This window comes from Chenopodium album, chromosome 2, assembly GCF_948465745.1.
Source record: "Chenopodium album chromosome 2, dcCheAlbu1.1, whole genome shotgun sequence".
NCBI classification, from domain to species: Eukaryota; Viridiplantae; Streptophyta; class Magnoliopsida; order Caryophyllales; family Amaranthaceae; genus Chenopodium; species Chenopodium album.
In genome coordinates, this window is record NC_137835.1 from 26,804 (window position 1) to 44,155 (window position 17,352).

At 33.7% G+C, this 17,352-nt stretch overlaps 1 protein-coding gene across 1 annotated transcript; it reads left to right on the top strand.

Moving 5' to 3' along the window:
• Positions 1-350: 350 nt before the first annotated feature.
• Positions 351-14,077, top strand: LOC145578308 (kinesin-like protein KIN-14J). Its single transcript, XM_081635653.1, has 22 exons — positions 351-660; positions 2,698-2,895; positions 3,006-3,148; positions 3,304-3,399; positions 3,785-4,028; positions 6,054-6,109; positions 6,203-6,286; positions 6,397-6,474; positions 6,555-6,647; positions 6,731-6,760; positions 7,977-8,318; positions 8,415-8,496; positions 8,602-8,697; positions 8,790-8,969; positions 9,125-9,231; positions 9,331-9,509; positions 10,067-10,231; positions 11,014-11,267; positions 11,378-11,541; positions 12,197-12,696; positions 13,295-13,386; positions 13,741-14,077. Exons 2-22 carry the CDS (start codon positions 2,784-2,786, stop codon positions 13,812-13,814), a joined length of 3,171 nt encoding a protein of 1,056 aa, XP_081491779.1. The 5' UTR covers positions 351-660; positions 2,698-2,783; the 3' UTR covers positions 13,815-14,077.
• The last annotated feature ends 3,275 nt before the right edge of the window (positions 14,078-17,352 follow it).

Here is a 17,352-nt window from a genome sequence, read left to right on the forward strand (position 1 = left end):
AGGTGCCGGGATGCACATGTGATGGGAGTTGGGCAAGGCCACCCACATGGGGTTTATTGTCGTTAATAGAAAGGCCCATCAACTTACTCATAAAATTATTCGAAGTTCAAGATCCAGGGAAACAAAGACAAAAAAGATCCAATCTATTTCAATTAGGCGGGAACTTGATTCCAAATATAGAACAGTGGGCCCAATCAAATCAAAACTCCCAAAAATAACCTTTGTTTTTTTTTTTTTTTTTCTTTATTTTACGATTTTCCTAAATATACGTCACAAAATTTAATATTTTTTTTTTGAAAGAAATCACAAAATTAAATTTTGAATACTCTTAACAATTTTTGTATGATTACATTAATTTTAAAAAAAAAAAACAAAGAAATTCCAAAACCAACCCTTCATCAGCCTTCACCATCTTTGCTACTGCACGAAAAAATACAGGACAACAAAAAGAGGAGAGAGAAAATAAAAGGCTGCCATTTTTTCTCAAAGCAAAATTTAGAGAGAGAGCGGGAGGAGAGAGAAAGTGAGAAGGGTTCAACAATTAAGGGTTTCGTCTCCATTTTCCGATCTCATAAACCCTAGCATTTCCTTCTGTTTTTCTCTCTCTCACCTTCAATTTTTTCAATTTGCTCTTCGGATTTCCTTCTTCTATTTTTTCAGGTATGTTTCGCATTATTGTTTGCTTGTATTTTGAATTTGTAATGTGGTTTATTTTAGGTTTAATTTGTGTTATTTTAGGCGATTTTGTGTGAAGTTTTGGGTGTTTTGACCTTTTTAATTGTATGTTTGTGAATGATTGTTGTAATGGATCATGGTTGAATTGTTATTTGTAAAGATGGATCTGTGGAGATGAAGAATTTAGGTTACTGAGATGAAATTTGCTGATTTTGATACCTCAATCAGTTGGTGTTTGATTTTTAACTTGAGAATTTGTTTGATTTTTTTTTTTTTTTTTTTTTTTTTAAATTTTTAATTCAATGTTTTGATTTGATTTTGATGAGAGAAGAGTAAGGGTTAGGTAGTTATGTAGCTAAATTTGTGGAATTCGAGTTTAGCTGTGGACCAAGATTGTGCTTTTTAGCTTGATCTTGAGCTGGAGGAGAGCTCCAAGTTGTGAGAGTTCATGAATGTCAAAAAGAAATTGAAATGAGCATCAAACTATGGACTGGTTCATCTTGATAGAAGTTCCCAAAGCGTAAAATAAAAGTTCATATATCGTGAAGGATGCAGCTGACTGATGTAATGAGTTGAAGCTTGCTATAGCACCATATGGTGGTAACAATTAGGCGAACACTAAATTGATAAGTGGAACTTTGATATGTTTATATTGTTGTTTCAGTCAGCTACACTGTTAAATTGAGCATTCGGATGGCTGTGTTTTGGATAGAAAGTGCTGAGATGTTTAGGATGTTATTGCTCAAGTAAATAAGGGTTGCTTTCCGTGAGATAATTATGTAGTGTACATTCACTGCACAGATGGAATGTTTTATTATGGTTTTATCAGATATGGAGTAATTGTTGAAGTACCAACATGATTGAAAGCCTAATGTGGAATGATGTAGTATGATTCTTTAGCTGAATACCTTTATCTCAATTCTCAAGACCTTACTTATTGTGCAATGTTTGCATTGTGGTTAAATACTGACGCTACAAGTCAACGGTTATGAGATTGTTGGAAATGTTAGGTTGTCTATTCTTTAGGTAGTTACTTCCAAGCCAGTCTTCCACTAGCTGTGCAATTCTTGGCGAGGCTATGTCTATTTCGGTATTTCCTCTATCGAATTTTTTTCGGATTTACTGATAGAGCTAAGAGCACTTATAATAGTTCCTAAAGTTTGAAGGTTTATTTCCATCTGAGACTCTGAGATTTTTGTCAGATGGCCATTTCCATATTTGCCATTACCTCATTGGAAGTCATGTATTGAGCTTCATTTAGTGACGAATGTTATTTATATCTCATCTTCTGGTCAGTGCCTCACTTTTTGGCCTAAGGTTCTTATTGATCTATTGTAGGGAATGTGGGAAGTGAAAAGGTCAAATACTGTGGGAGACATATGGGGAAAAAAAGTATGCTCAATGTATTGTTCTCCGTGGCAATTTTTGTCGTATGTGTAATGGACTTATGACATTTACATCAACCAAGTGCTATTTTCTGTGGCACATATTTTTTGTAGTGGAATTAATGAGGATTACATTACTCACTTTCATATTGTCCTTGCAATACGTTTGTCTAGCAATAATTTCATCTGTGCAAACTTTTGTCATTCTGTGTCAGTGATCCTAATTTATAGTCTTTGCTACTACTAACTACCTCTTACCTACTCTTATGCTTGTATGTTGGTAATCTTATGATGATCTGAGGTATACAATCCGTAGAATGTCATGCAATTAACAATATTTTCCCCTTCATTATTATATTAACTATATCCGACTAGTATCCCCATTATATTGAAATAATAATAAACGAGAAGTTGTGGACTGCATCCTTCAGACTAATATAAAAAATGGTTTGATATTAGTTGTGAATATTCAGTATATTGTAATTCTGTGCTGTTAGTTCCAGAATTCAAGGGCGGTCTTTCATTCTGTTTCTTGCCTTTTTATGATGTTCCGCTTGTTTTGCACGCATCTGGAAGATTAAATCATGCATCCTATGTTTTGTTAAAATGATGGTGTTGCTGTTTGGTCAATTTTCAGGGACTTACCATGATTTTCTTGTGCGTATTTTGAAATTGCAATTGTTAGTGCTTGTGAGAAAAAAAGCATTTTTGTAAGATTTGCTAATGGACCACCAAACACAAGCGCACTTGGGAGGCAATGGGTTATTGAACTTTAATGGTGAAGCATGTAATGGAAATGATGGAAAAACTGATTGTTTCAATAGAACTATCATGGGTACGCTAATACACATTATAATTGTTCTCAAGTCTCAACTCTTCTTTCTTTACTCAGCCGTGCTGATGTTTATTCTGTACTGCGTGCATGTACTCTAATGCTCCACTTAGACGTGATTGAGTGGCTGAATGGGCAGCTCCCTGATTTGAATGTTCCAGCAAACTCTTCACTTGAGGACTTAAGAGTTTGTTTGCAAGATGGAACTGTATTCTGTCACTTGTTGAATAGGCTTAGCCCTGGAGCAGTTGAAATGGTATATGCACATTTTTTTTTTTTGTTTTTTTTTTTGTGGTGGGTTGTTGTTTCAGAAGCAAACATATCTATTGATTTTTTCTATCTCCATGTCAGTATATCAAAAATTAAATTTTCTTATTTATATATATTGATAACTACTTTTTTCTGCTATAGGATCATAATTTGGAGCCCCAAGCCATGGTTGAAAGGTTTTTGTCAGCTTTGGATAAAATGGGCTTGCCTAGATTTGAAGTTTCAGATTTAGAACAGGTACTTTTATGTTACACCTCATATTGTACTTCTCGAATTGTGCAATGCAACTTGGGTTGGTTAATTGAAGAAATGGTCCTCATACAAAATTGGAAATCGGAAGAAAGAATGGTATTAATGTAATTTACTAAATTAACCAATCGGTACATGTAGTAAAACTCCCAGATTGAAGCCTTGTCTCAGTTGCTCTATTTTTATAATATGCTTTTAGAAAAGTTCTTTCAAATTCACACAGGTTCATTTTTGTCATATAACTGGAGCAAAAGAGTTCAAACAATTTTCACATACCTTAGCGTGAAGAGAGTTGGCTTAGATGTGTCCTCTAGTGCTCAAGTTATTCTTTTATTTTTAATTTTTTTAATTGTATATTCTGGATGACGTGTAGGGTTCAATGATCAAGATATTGGAGTGGCTTCAGGTATTTAAGAGTAATTTTAGCTCTAACATTGATAGGGATGCTGCTCGCAACCATGTGAGAAAGAAATGGAATGTGCCAGAGATTGAAGATTTGGATACTACTGATCATTCCCAGCTGGATGCTCTCAATTCTACGAAGTTTGGACCAGATAAAAGAAGGAATTCATGGGAATCAAAATTTCAAACTATTCTTCGCAGTACTACTTTATCAGGTAAGGTCATATTCTTTGATCATAGGAATGACATTAATTTTGGGAAATAATTCATAGTATTTGTCAATTGTTTCTTTGTCATCTACTGACAAACTATGAGCATGATTGTAATGCCCACTGCGTATACTTCAACATGTTATGATGGCCTCAATTACCACTGTCATAATTTCTTTGTTGTGTTTTGTAGCCCTTGCTGAAAAGCCTGCAACCCCTTCCTTGTATCCTGTAATGTTTTATTTTATCTCTTGAATTGAACTGGAAAATAACTAAAGGACATTTCCCCATCCCAGTGGACAGTTGTAGCAATAATGAATTTTGAGTACCTATCTCATGAACCAGGATGCTTGGCCTATGTTATGTCTTTTTTTTTCCTGCCGTTTGTAGACCTAGGCCTTGTTCTGCTTACTTTAAATCCACAATAATTGTGTTAAGTTCATATAAGGATTAAATAGTCTAGATAAGCTAAGATAGGAACTGTTTAGGTAAGGGTTAACCAAGTGAAATATATAATTTTAAAAAATGGCTGTGTTGGTATTATTAATGATAAAGTAACTATAATGGGCGCAAATTTTATATTTTTTGGCTACCTATTTTTTCAAAAACTGTTTTTATATGAATTTGTAAGGAGTGAACTCCCAACAGAAGGTGGCCGGTTCCACAACTGCTTGTTGTATATGCAGTTATTCAATTTTTTTTTTAATATTTATTTTCTTTTTTTTTTTGTTTAATTAGTTAATAGCCAAAGCATTGCTAGATCAATGTAGTGTTTTGTGTCGGTATCATTCAAACTGTGTTTTCCTTAATTCAATCATTTTGTGCACCATCCCATTGTCTTTCTCCTAGCCTCAAAGGTGAAAAGTTATGCATTTTGAGAAGCACATCTATACTTAGAGTTCCAAATTTTCTAATTTATAAAATAAAGTATGGCTGAAACAGCTGTTTGCATTTGGTGGAGTTAGTGTAATGGAAGCATATGGATGGTTCTTGGGTGAAGCATGACAGTCTTTGATCTGTCAATTTATTTATGCATTGATGTGACCTATATTTACTAGTCTCCAATGCTGTCATTAATTCAAATATACACATATCAAAAACTTTTATAGGGATTTGAAAGAGATTGTGACGGAGATTTTAGATTAACCTGCAATTTAGTGGTTGTCTAGTTAACCCAATAAAATGAGGGTTGTTGGAATTCACGGGAAGTATAATTTTTTGTACCTATTTGTTAGACACTAAAAAGAAGAAATAAAGTTTTAGAATCTTACTCCCCTTAAAACATGGGAATATAGAAATTAATGGGAATTGAAAATTCCCTTATTGTCAACCAAACATGTCAAAGTTATATCCTTGGAATTGCATAAGAATAACTTCCTTTAAAGTATAATTTTTAATGGGAATTTGATTCCTAAGCAAACAAAACAAGCTATAAGTGGGTTTTCTCCGGAGCTTGGTTCCCAGTTCCCATGGTAAATACATCATTTAAGTGCTTTTCTTTGCATGCGGTCCTATAGTTGTCCCAGCAATTTCAGACTTGTACAAGTCATTTTGTAAACTACATGTATAGCATAAAGGAGTCTTATTTTACTTGAAGACTTGAGCTCATTTTAATAAAAGTGGCTCTAGTATTGGGCATTTGGGCTTTGAAATCGTCTATCCCAGAATGAAATCCATGTGCAGTCAGAGGCAAAAATATATTGTTTAGTATCATGTGGAAGTGGAACATTTGGCTGTTGATGGATTCATCAAATCATTGATTGTACTAATGTATGCAGTGTTACACAAAAATAAATGTATTAATGAAATAGAGGTATAAATTTTGTCTCTATGTTTTGCTCTAATTTGGGTGAGTGAACCTTATGTGCTTGGCTATTGTGGCATCAGTTTTTCCCTTATTTAGTTAATTTTGACAGTTGTCAGGTCTTGTAATACTGTTTGCCGAATAAGCCTCTGCTAATTTATCTGATATCAAACTAAACTAATTTTTACTACTATTTTCTAACCTGAAAATGATAATTTGTGTTCCAGGAAACCTTGGTCCTGATGTCAAGGTGTCAGAATTAATGAAGTGGAACAGCTTAGATGTAAGTTTCTGCATGTTTATTAAGTTTCTGTGAGACTTCACCTTTAAAAATCTGGCACTGGTTCTCATTTTCTTTTGCTCTTTACAAGTGCAGAAAACTCCTATGCAATTGCTGTTTAGCATGGTGGACAGGGTCTTGGATGAAAGTTTGGATAGAAAGAGTGGGGATGTATCTCATGTAACGTTTTTTTATAATCTTTTTTAAATGTATTTTTCTACTTATATTTGTTTTGTTTTTTTGTCCCATGTTTAAGTTCTTTTTAATTATAGTTTCAATTATGTGTTCAGCGTGTGGCTTGCCTTTTGAAAAGACTTGTACGAGAGATTGAGCGCCGGGTGTCAAATCAAGCAGATAAAATAAAAAATGTAATGTGCTTGAACTATGCAATTGTTGTAATTAATCTATTTCCTAAAAGCCCGGGCTCTCATATTGCATATTCCTGCAGCAAAACAATCTCTGCAAGGTTCGTGAAGGCAAATATCTATCAAAAGTGAAAGCCCTTGAGACCCTTGCTGTTGGGGCCGCTGAAGAAAGTGAGGTAGTCTTGATTCATGCTTAGGATTTCATGAGCATTTACTAGTTTTTGATTTTGAATGACCTTTTTCCTTTCTTCATTGTTAGGTTGCTGTAAATCATCTTCGGCAAATTAAGGTGCTCTCTTAACCTTTTAATTAGTGGTTCTTGATGCTTCTTATATGGTATAAAGTACCATTTCTGGATATGCTTTGACTGTATATTTTTATTAGTGCATGTATCTTCCTCTATTTCCAAAGGTCTAACATTACATATTTATATACAAAGTATACATGATGTGAAGACTAACTCAAAGTATACATGATGTGATGACCAACTCAGACCTATTCTATCCAATTACATTCTTTTTCGTTGCTTAACGCCCACTGTGTTTTTAAATTTGGAGGGATATTTTGTATCCTTCATTTAATAGCTCCTACTTAGGGATGCCAATGGGGCGAGCAGGGTGGATGTTGGCCTTCTCATCTCCATCCCTGATTCCCCACCTAACCCATCCCCTTAGCAGGTCCAAAATCCATCATCACTGCCCCACCTATTCCCCGCTTTCTCCACATAATCCCTGCCCAGACCCACCTAATTTCTGCCTCAGACCCGCCTCCAAAAAATGATAGCACTACATCCTATATAAATTGATGATACTACGTACTATAGTAAATTATGGGAACAAGATAACTTAATATTACACAGTTTTACTGCTGTTGTACTACTCCCTCCGTCCCAATATATAGTTCCTATTTGTGTTTTTTCACGGTATTTAAAAAAAAGGAATAGTACATTAAAATTAGAGAGAGAGAAAAGTGCAATTATAGATAGAAGTTAGAGAGGGAAAGTGGAAAAATGTACAAGACTTGTGCAAAATTCAAGGATAATTTAGGAAGTATAATGAATGAAGTTAAAAAAATTAGGGTATAATGGTCTTTACATACTCTCTAAAAATAGAAACTAGAACATTTTGGGTCTCCAAACAAGAACTATATTGTGGGATGGAGTGAGTATTAGGCTATTATTATAATTACTGCTATATTTTACTTAAGTACTTTTTTTTTACAAAAGCATAAAAGTATATAATTTTTATTTTTTCAAATATATGGATGCCGCTCATGTGAGTATAGAGCTGGTATGAAGGATTGTACAACGTACAAAGTTGCAATCCATCTTTGCCCCATCACCCATGGCGGGTATGGTTTTACACTTTTACTACAGTCCTACTGTTGTAATATGGTCGCTATAATATATTAGACTTCACATTCTTCTATTTTGTCAATAATGGTAATTGATATACAAACTCATTTTAATGTAGTTTATACCCGCCTTTTCTTTTTCTCTATTTTAGACAGAGAAGACCAAATTAGAGGAGAAGAAGAAACACGGCGAGCAGGATGTGGTTAGATTAATGAGAGAAAGGGATGAGCGTGATGCAGAGATAGAAGCTCTCAAACAAGAGCTAGAGAATGTTAAAAGGTCAAATGAGAAGCATTGCTCACAATTGGAATCTGAAGCGAAAGATACTAAAGCAAAGTTGCAGGAGAAGATCATGGATCTTGAGTCTCTTCTACAAGTTTCAAATAAAAAAGTAAACGAATTGGAGGAAACATTTGAACACGAGACTCGGAAATTGAAAATTAGAGACCTTCGTTACTCCTGCTTTGTGGATTCCCAATTTGATGTTACGAAGGTATGATATTTGGGGGGTTTGCATTTTGTTACCTGTTTGTATCTTTTTGTTCGAATGAATGTTCCTGATTACACATAATATTATTGTTTCGTGTAGGCACTAAGGATGGAATTAGATTCTGTAAAGAAAGAACTTTTGATGACGCAAGACTGTTATCCTCTTGAATTTCAAATTCTAGGTAGAGATGTTTTTTTACCGCGGTGATTTCAACTTTTCAAGTCTTTCCTAAGGCTGTTTTTTTTTTTTTTTGTTTTGATATATCTTTACTGAAACTATCTTGCAGGCACGAAGCTCAAGGAACTTGTAGATGCTGCCGAAAATTACCACATGGTTCTTGCAGAAAATCGTAAATTATACAATGAAGTTCAGGATCTGAAAGGTACACTTAAGTAGGCAGATTAGCATTGTGCCATTGTTTATCAAGTTTAGCTGTTTGTTTACTAAGTGATCCAATGCACTTGTATTTGGTAGGAAATATCAGAGTGTATTGTCGTATAAGGCCGTTTCTTCCCGGGCAGAATGAGAAACAGACAACAATAGAGTACATTGGTGAGAATGGAGAACTTGTTGTTGTTAATCCCCTAAAACCTGGGAAAGACAGCCGGCGGTTGTTTAAGTTCAATAAGGTCTTTGCTCCAGCAGCTAGTCAAGGTTCTTTACTTTCTTTCAGTTGTTTGCATCTTTATTGTATTCATGGGATTGTGCTACATATTTTTTTCTTATTATTTATTACTGGGTATTTGGAAGTTTCTGTTTCCATACAATATTGTCGATTGATGATTTGTATTCTATGTACTTGTTGGCAGAGGAGGTATTTATTGACACTCAACCACTAATTCGATCTGTTCTTGATGGGTATAATGTATGTATTTTTGCCTATGGTCAAACTGGTTCTGGCAAGACATATACTATGGTATGGTTGCATCTTCTGTTTTGATGCTTTGCTTACCTAGTTACTTCATTCACAAATTTCTCCTCTCTAATTTTCTACTATTTAATCCTCTCTATCTAGACTGGACCTGATATGACGTCAAAGAAGGATTGGGGTGTCAATTATCGAGCTCTGCATGATCTTTTCCAAATTTCACAGAATAGGAGAAGCTCCATCATGTATGAAATTGGTGTTCAGATGGTTGAGATTTATAATGAGCAAGTCCGAGATTTGCTTACATGCGATGGTTCACAGAAAAGATATCCTTTAATTTTTGTTTATTTATTATAATTTCCTGATTTGTATCCCTGTATATGACTCTGGCAACTGTTCAGGTTCATCTTATGAGCTATTAGATGTTATATTCTGATCCTTTTGTCCTGCAACTTGGTTTAGTTTGCACTAAAGCGGTAAAGCCATTATATTAGAATGTTATTTATTATAAAAATATTGGCTTTCCATGCTTTTATCTGCAGTTTCTCTTTATTTATCACTTATTGTTGTTGGCTTGTTGCCACTTATTTGGCCCCAGAATTATGGATTTTCCAAAAACTCCTGATTATAAATTTCCATTTAGGCCTATTAAGACATTCACCCGTTAGTGAAAATGTGACATAGAAGTACTTAATTTCCTCATTTTGCAGCATGCTTATGTGAGCACTGAGATTGACTTTATTGTCCCTATAGTATGTTGATTATCATATGTTTCTCAAATAAAAAAATGTTGATTATCATATTTTTACTAGTACTTTGTGTTATCAAGATATAATAGTAATTTTTCTGTGCTACTGGTAATGTTTTTCTTTGACTTGCACACACTCGGGATTTGGAGTTCCAGTCAACCGAATGGCTTGGCCGTCCCAGATGCAAGCATGCACCCTGTTAAGTCTACTAATGATGTGCTTGAGTTGATGAACATTGGCTTTATGAACAGAGCTGTAGGTGCCACAGCATTGAATGAAAGGAGTAGTAGGTCTCATAGGTTGTTTTCTAAAACTTCTTCTATTTATACTTGTGAAACCTTTTTGTTGACTGTGCTTGTTTATGTTAAACTCTTAACCATTTTGATGAATTTGCTTAACATGACACATTTATTTTATCAATTGTTCTTGTTTAAAACGATGCACTTATTTATGCACAATAAGCTTGCATGGTTACTACTTTCTTTGTTATTTTTTAATTTTTTATACTTGCCACATTTTTTTTTCACGTTTGCCAATGCATATACTTCAACTGTTAATATCTTTATTTTTTTTGGTTAAAAATATCTTTATTTGCATCTGTAAAATTTGTAGAAATTTTGTTTTAATAAAGTAGACATTGAGACATATCTAACAAAATCCTATATGACTATATTTTTCTTCAAGTATAAATCACAAAATTTAAGTAATGTGGAGTATGTGAATAGTGTACATTTTAGAAATGTTGTAAGTAAAAAAAAAAGAAGTATTTAATAAGCTCCGGTATTGTGGCTATGTTTAGCGACCATATTTTTTTACTTTTCTATGTGTAGAATGATGGCTATGGAATTTTATGGTACTTTTATTTGAGAAGATTCCTTTGCTGAGTAGAATTGTTTTCTATGTTCCATCTCATGCTGTACGAGCCTTTAGGCATATGTCTTGTACACCATAATTGGAATTCTATTTTCTCCTCTAATCATAGGGGAGATGTTATCCTTAATACATGTTTGATACATTTTTTGTCTTAAAAAAATTGCAATTATACTTGACTTATAAAAATTAAATTCAATGTAATGTGCAGCATTCTTACAGTCCATGTCCGTGGCATGGATTTGAAGAGCAATTCTGCATTGCGTGGTTGTCTTCACTTGGTGGATCTTGCAGGGAGTGAAAGAGTGGATCGCTCTGAAGCAACTGGAGATAGACTAAAGGAGGCTCAACATATCAATAGATCACTCTCTGCTCTCGGAGATGTTATTTTTGCATTAGCTCAGAAGAATTCTCATGTGCCATATAGAAATAGCAAACTCACTCAGGTTCTTCAGAGTTCACTAGGTATTTGGCTAGTACTTAATCCTGTGTTATTTATCTTAACAATTGACTATCCCTTCATGAATTTCTTTCATTGAATCATCATAATGAAGAATCATGTAAATATGGCTCAGGTGGACAAGCAAAGACATTAATGTTTGTGCAGCTTAACCCTGATGTGGAGTCTTACTCTGAAACTACCAGCACTCTTAAATTTGCTGAGAGGGTATCCGGGGTGGAGTTGGGTGCGGCACGTAGTAACAAAGAGGGAAGAGATGTTAGGGAACTCATGGACCAGGTTTGTCTCTATGATGTTTCTTTCTTCTGATTGATTCTTATATCCTTTAGAAAAGTTTTTCAAGACTAGTTGTGATTTATGCCCATGCAAGTGCCTTGTCCACAATTTTATTTTCTCATGAGGAACTTGTGCTGGACACAGTGTAATTATTACTATGCATTTATTAGTAGATCAACTTGGAAGCATGTTTCTCCATAGGAAACAACTGATACTAAGGACAACGACATATTGAAATTTTTTTACTTGAGTTGCATCTGTGAGTAATACTATGGTGTTTGAGCTGAAAGATGAATGATATGTGAATGCTCCAGCTTTGAATGACCTTTTCTGGCTTTGTAATGTTTAACATTAGAGTTATGAAGGAATCAAAATATTTTTCTCAACGAGTTTTGCTTTCTCTTGAGTAAGTAGAGTTTAAGAAATTATTGTCTGAACAATTGTAATTCACTTATTTATGAAAGGGGCTTGTCAGAATATGTATTTCCCTCAGTGTCAGGCCTCTATAGTGAAAGGATATTGCACTCTATGGCAATTTTCAAAAAATCAAAATTACATGCAAGGATTCAATTTTATAAGCTGACAACTGTTGAAGCTCTGGATAACCTATCAGATCAAATGAGTTTGTACTATTTTCTAATTTTCAGCTGTTTTGTAGGTTGCATCTCTGAAAGCTACCATTGCAAAGAAAGATGAGGATATTCAGCGCTTGCGTCTTGTCAAAGCTAGTACTAACAGTGAGAAGCGTGGTGTGAACCCTCTAAAGCCTGGGCTTTCTTCTCCTGGGAGACATTCCTTTGGGCCTACTCGATCGTTGCGCAAATTGTCAGGGCAGACCAGCAGACCAACTTCTGATCAAGATTATGGTTCAGAACATAGTGATAGACATTCTGAAGCTGGTTCACAGCATTCGGTTGAAGACCTGAAGAACCAGCGTGAAATCTTGAGGCATCCAGACCTTCCTGCATCTGATGCAGTTCATAATTTTAATGATGATATCGATCTTTTGGGATTTGGAGATGCAGACTCTGAAGAGAGATTAAGTGATATATCTGATAGTGGCCTTTCAATGGGGACGGAAACTGATGGTTCTATTTGCAGTGTTGTGGAGTACACACTTTTTCCTGAAGCGGCAAAACCAGAGGAAAACCTAGAAAAGTAAGCCTTTTTGCATTTTTCATTTCTATGTTGCTATAGTAATCAACATGATACTGAGATACTGCATTTCTTCACAAACATTTAAAAAAATCAGATGTATAATATTGTACATCCGCTACAAAGTTACCTTATTAAACGATAAAAAAGTTACCTCGTAATGAATGAAAGTGACCTAGTATATACAAGTTACCTTGATATAAATAAAAGTTATTAATGCTTTACTGATAAAATTTACCCAAAAAAGTGTAAAAGTTCCCGAAATTCAACAAAAGTTATCTCGATAAACAGTAATAATACTGTACATCGGATGTATACAAAGTTTTTGCCATTTCTTATTACCTTGGATATGATCTTGTTTACGTGCCTTCATTTGTCATAGTATTGATTCTGCTTTTAGCAGAAATCCTGTGTTTACTGAAGCAGATTATTGTGATGATTTGGTTGAACTTTACAGGAGAGATGCATAGTGATAACCAGAGTAATCTTTGATCATATTTTATTTGAGATTCAAAACATACTGATGCTTTTTGCATAGGCAATTAGATTTCCGAGTGTGTTTTATTGTGTTTTTGACCCTCTTGATGTTATATTGTTGCAGGTTAACCATGCCAACCAAACTTCCAAAACCTCCACAAAAACAGCAGTCTTCTCGGTTGTTACAAGGAAAAACTTCCTCTAAAGCTGCATCAAGTATGTCTATTGCTCATTTATATCATCGTTTCAGCTATGATAATTTTTGGATACTTATTGTTTCTCCTTTTTCTGAAGTTTTAGGCTTTTAGTTTGTACATTACACGGACATGTATTTTGATGGGAGGATTTATGTCTTGCTTATTTTTCTAGCTGAGGATTTTCATTAGCTTTTTTTACTTTTCCTGTTGGGCAAGAGTATTTTCTAAGGAATCGATAATACTCTTCCAATTTTACAGCTCCAGGTTTTTGACAAATTTGCTGCATGTTGCCTCATGCTGTTAGTAATTTTGTCTGACAATCTACATGCGCTATTCAACACTAATTGCTACCTATTGTTCTGATATATTACAGGTTCTAAGAAACCAGTGCCTACTAGCTCTTCATCAGTGAAGCCTAAAGTCAGGCCTCCAAAACGGTGGGCTTGAAGCTGCAATGCTCTTAGCTGTTGTAGGCTGTACCGTAACTATGTAATATATATGTCTGTCTTCTTTCAATCTTTCTTCTCTCACCACATAATGTTAGCTTAGGTGATTTATGCACTTGATTTGGCAGATGTAACATATACGCCCTTGTAGTGTAGTCTTTGATTGTTGAGGGGTTATCTAACTGTCCTTTAAGCATGCTTTATGAAGCAGCTCAATTACTTCATGGACCTGATACAACTTGGTAATATTTGTAATTATGTACAGCCAAAAAAAAAAAAAAAAAAAAAAAAAAAACAAATGTTGAAATGCTTCCTATTTCAAAAATCAGATTTGCCAAACTTTCTTTTTTTTGTTAAATCCAGATTTACTGTATTAAATTGCTTATAAAATTATTACTGTTTTAAATTTTAAAGATTAATTTTTTTGAAGTGTTAATTTGACCCTATATATTTCTATATGGTTTGGCATATAGTAATTATTTTAGTAGATTAATGCAATATTTTATTTTATTTATTTATTGGGTGTGTCCGTGTGTGTGTGTGTGTGTTTGTTTTGGTAGATGGTTGAATGAAAGCTAAAAATAAATTAGCTGTACTGAAAGTTTCTTTGTTTCCTATTAGTCGGTTCTTGAGACGGCTTAATTTTGACACAATTGTATAGTTATTTTGTAAAATATGCATCAGGCCTAAAGAATTATGTCCACAAGGGGAAGCATCTTTTTATTATGAAGTAATTTTAATCAAATGGTTATATTATAAGTTATAACATTGTAACATTGAGATTTTCAAGCTTGTTTACATATGCACATTGTATACCATTAATATATAATTTACTTTACAAGTAGTAAAAATTATGCAAGGTTAATTAATATTTTGAAAGTATAAATTGAGAAGAATTTAACAGGACTTCACATGAGAATTCTTGATGTAGAAAACGGAAAAGATAATTATTTTTTTGTTGTTGTGTGAATAGTGTTAAATTTTTGCAAATACTGTAACTATTAGCAATTTTATTATCGCACAAAACAACTGTGTTCATCTGTATTTGAAGTGTTGAACATATATTGAGACGAATTTTTCTAAGTTTGATGCTTTCGTACAAGTGGATGATTATTTACTACTCTTATTAGTTTATTACAGTATTACTGGTACTCGTATAGCTATTACGTATAATAATGTTTATAAATAAGATGTCAACGAGTCATAAGCTCCGATCATAACACTTGTAGAGTTGTAGCCTTGTAAGTGGGGTACAAATATGCAATTGGGTCTTAAATAGATATCAACTTGTATGCTAAAAAACGAAATCTTCTGATATTACTTGTTCACTAGCAACGGTCTTCTCTTTTAAAGAACCAACAAACAATACTTAGTGACTATTTCTTATGTCTCTATTCTTAGTCTCATATGACTTTTCACCGTCCATTTATAACCATTTTATTTGTATATGCACAAAAATTATACAATTTTTTTATTAATAAAATATATAATGAGACAATTAACCACATCTCATATGACTATATTATCTCTGATTGATTAATATAAATTTATAATTAAAGTTTTTTGAAATTTAACCCATTTATTTGCAATGGGGCAAAAAAAAAAAACCATATTCATAGTTGTATTTTGCGATATTATGACTTTATGAGCATACACATTACACAAATTTTAATAAATTGTATTTTTTCCGATTACATTGCCAAATGTGATTATTATTTTTTTAAAATTTTTGTTATGATAATCAAAAGGAAAATAGGTGAATTAAAAGTATATAATCAAGTAAGAAAAAAAGTAAGTTTATTTGATTAACAGAATTTAAATACGTATCTAAAGATGTTGAGCAGTGACGATTCCAACCGATCAGAATATAAAGGAATTTTAATGGACATGAGAAACGTGGATTTATACGAGAAGGGTACTTGCATCTTACTGTCATGAGTTTTTAATTTTCTCAACCTTATTAAAATCTCTCCAAAACTCCAACTACTGCTACCACTACTGACTACTCACACACTATTACCTTGTCAAACACTCTATTTTTACCCGAGCTTCCCCCAGTTCATATGTCTTATGAACGATTTTTGTTCATAAGATGGCATTTTCGTTAATATTCAAGCATCTTTCAATATTTTAATATTTTCATGTTTTGTAGCTGACATGGCACATAACTGTTAACGTATGTTTTCCCTTCTTCCTCATCCTTCCTTCTCAACATAACAATGGCAGAATTTTTACCAACATCTCAGACAACAACCCAACACCAAGACATACAGGAACCCCGACCCACCATTTCAGCGACCGTTTCCGCCAAATTTTACGAAAACCCCGAGGAAAAAGTGAGAAATATAGGGCAATGTTAACCCCAAAGGATAGGTATTTTATCTTAGGAATCGTCAATCCATTGAGCTGAGCTTCGTCGGATCTGAAAAGTGTTGAGCTTTGCTAGGTAATTGTACCAAAATTTGACCAAATTCGAATCCTCCAATTTACCATATAAGCAATGAAATTTCCAATTTGCGACGCTTCAAATTCTGTCAAAGGAAGAATTCTACAGAAAGAAGAGTGAGAATTGCAGCAGAAGATCTTGGGAATCAACAATGGAGGTCGAGATTGATTGCAGATGAAGGTGGTGGTTGCTTTCAGGAAAAGCGAGCGAGAAATAAGGGTTTAAGATAAATTCAATCAATTTTGGACCAATTGGGGTCGATTAAAGATGAACAAAAAGGGTACAAAGGAGAGTGAAAGAGAGGAGAAGAGAAGGAATTGAACAAGGGAAAGATGATAATGGAGTGTTCTTCTTCAACGCCATTTCAATTGGTAAGTTAACGCCGCTAGTCTGAAGTTAACACCCATATTCCACTATGCCGACTTTACCCTTAGTAAAGGGGGCGAAATGACGCTCATAACCTCTTATGAACGAAATTCGTTCATAAAGCTGATGAACGAGGATTTTCTCATTTTTACCCATTACACTACTGTTTAAATTTAGTCAAAACAATTCCCATTACGCAAAATGTTACTATGTGGAACATTCTTGTAACAACTCATCTATAGTATAATTGTGTAAAACAATATTAATTTCATTAAATTGATTTTAAATGACGGAAATTATTTATCCCCGTTTTGTTTAGGGAAAACGTTAAAAAAAAAGGGCAAATCAATCACATAAATTATATTTTTAATCGATCTTTCGAACTTGTTGACATGATGATTATGTTTGAGATGCTTCAAATTTTTAATTTAATTCACTTTAAATTTTGCACTTATTTCTTTATTACTAAGGCATGTTCTTATTGACTAAACTGAACTGAACTGAACTTATTAGAGTTGAACTAAACTGGAATGATTATTTTATAAGAAAAGGAAATTAGGAGCTGAACTGAACTGAATTGAACTTATTAGAGCTGAACTGAACTGAACTGAAAATAATCGTATGAGAACACACCCTAAATTAATATCAAATTAGTAAAATAAAGAATAATTAGAAAAATGGAAAGTAATGCCACATTAGTTTCTTGATACATTATGGTCTTTTTATG

Bases quoted from the DNA above. Each gene is read 5' to 3' on its own strand.
- LOC145578308 (XM_081635653.1), top strand. From the start codon at position 2,784: ATGGACCACCAAACACAAGCGCACTTGGGAGGCAATGGGTTATTGAAC. The intron at 6,475-6,554 runs GTAATGTGCTTG...ATATTCCTGCAG, and splicing joins AAGCAGATAAAATAAAAAAT to CAAAACAATCTCTGCAAGGT. The intron at 8,319-8,414 runs GTATGATATTTG...TGTTTCGTGTAG, and splicing joins CCCAATTTGATGTTACGAAG to GCACTAAGGATGGAATTAGA.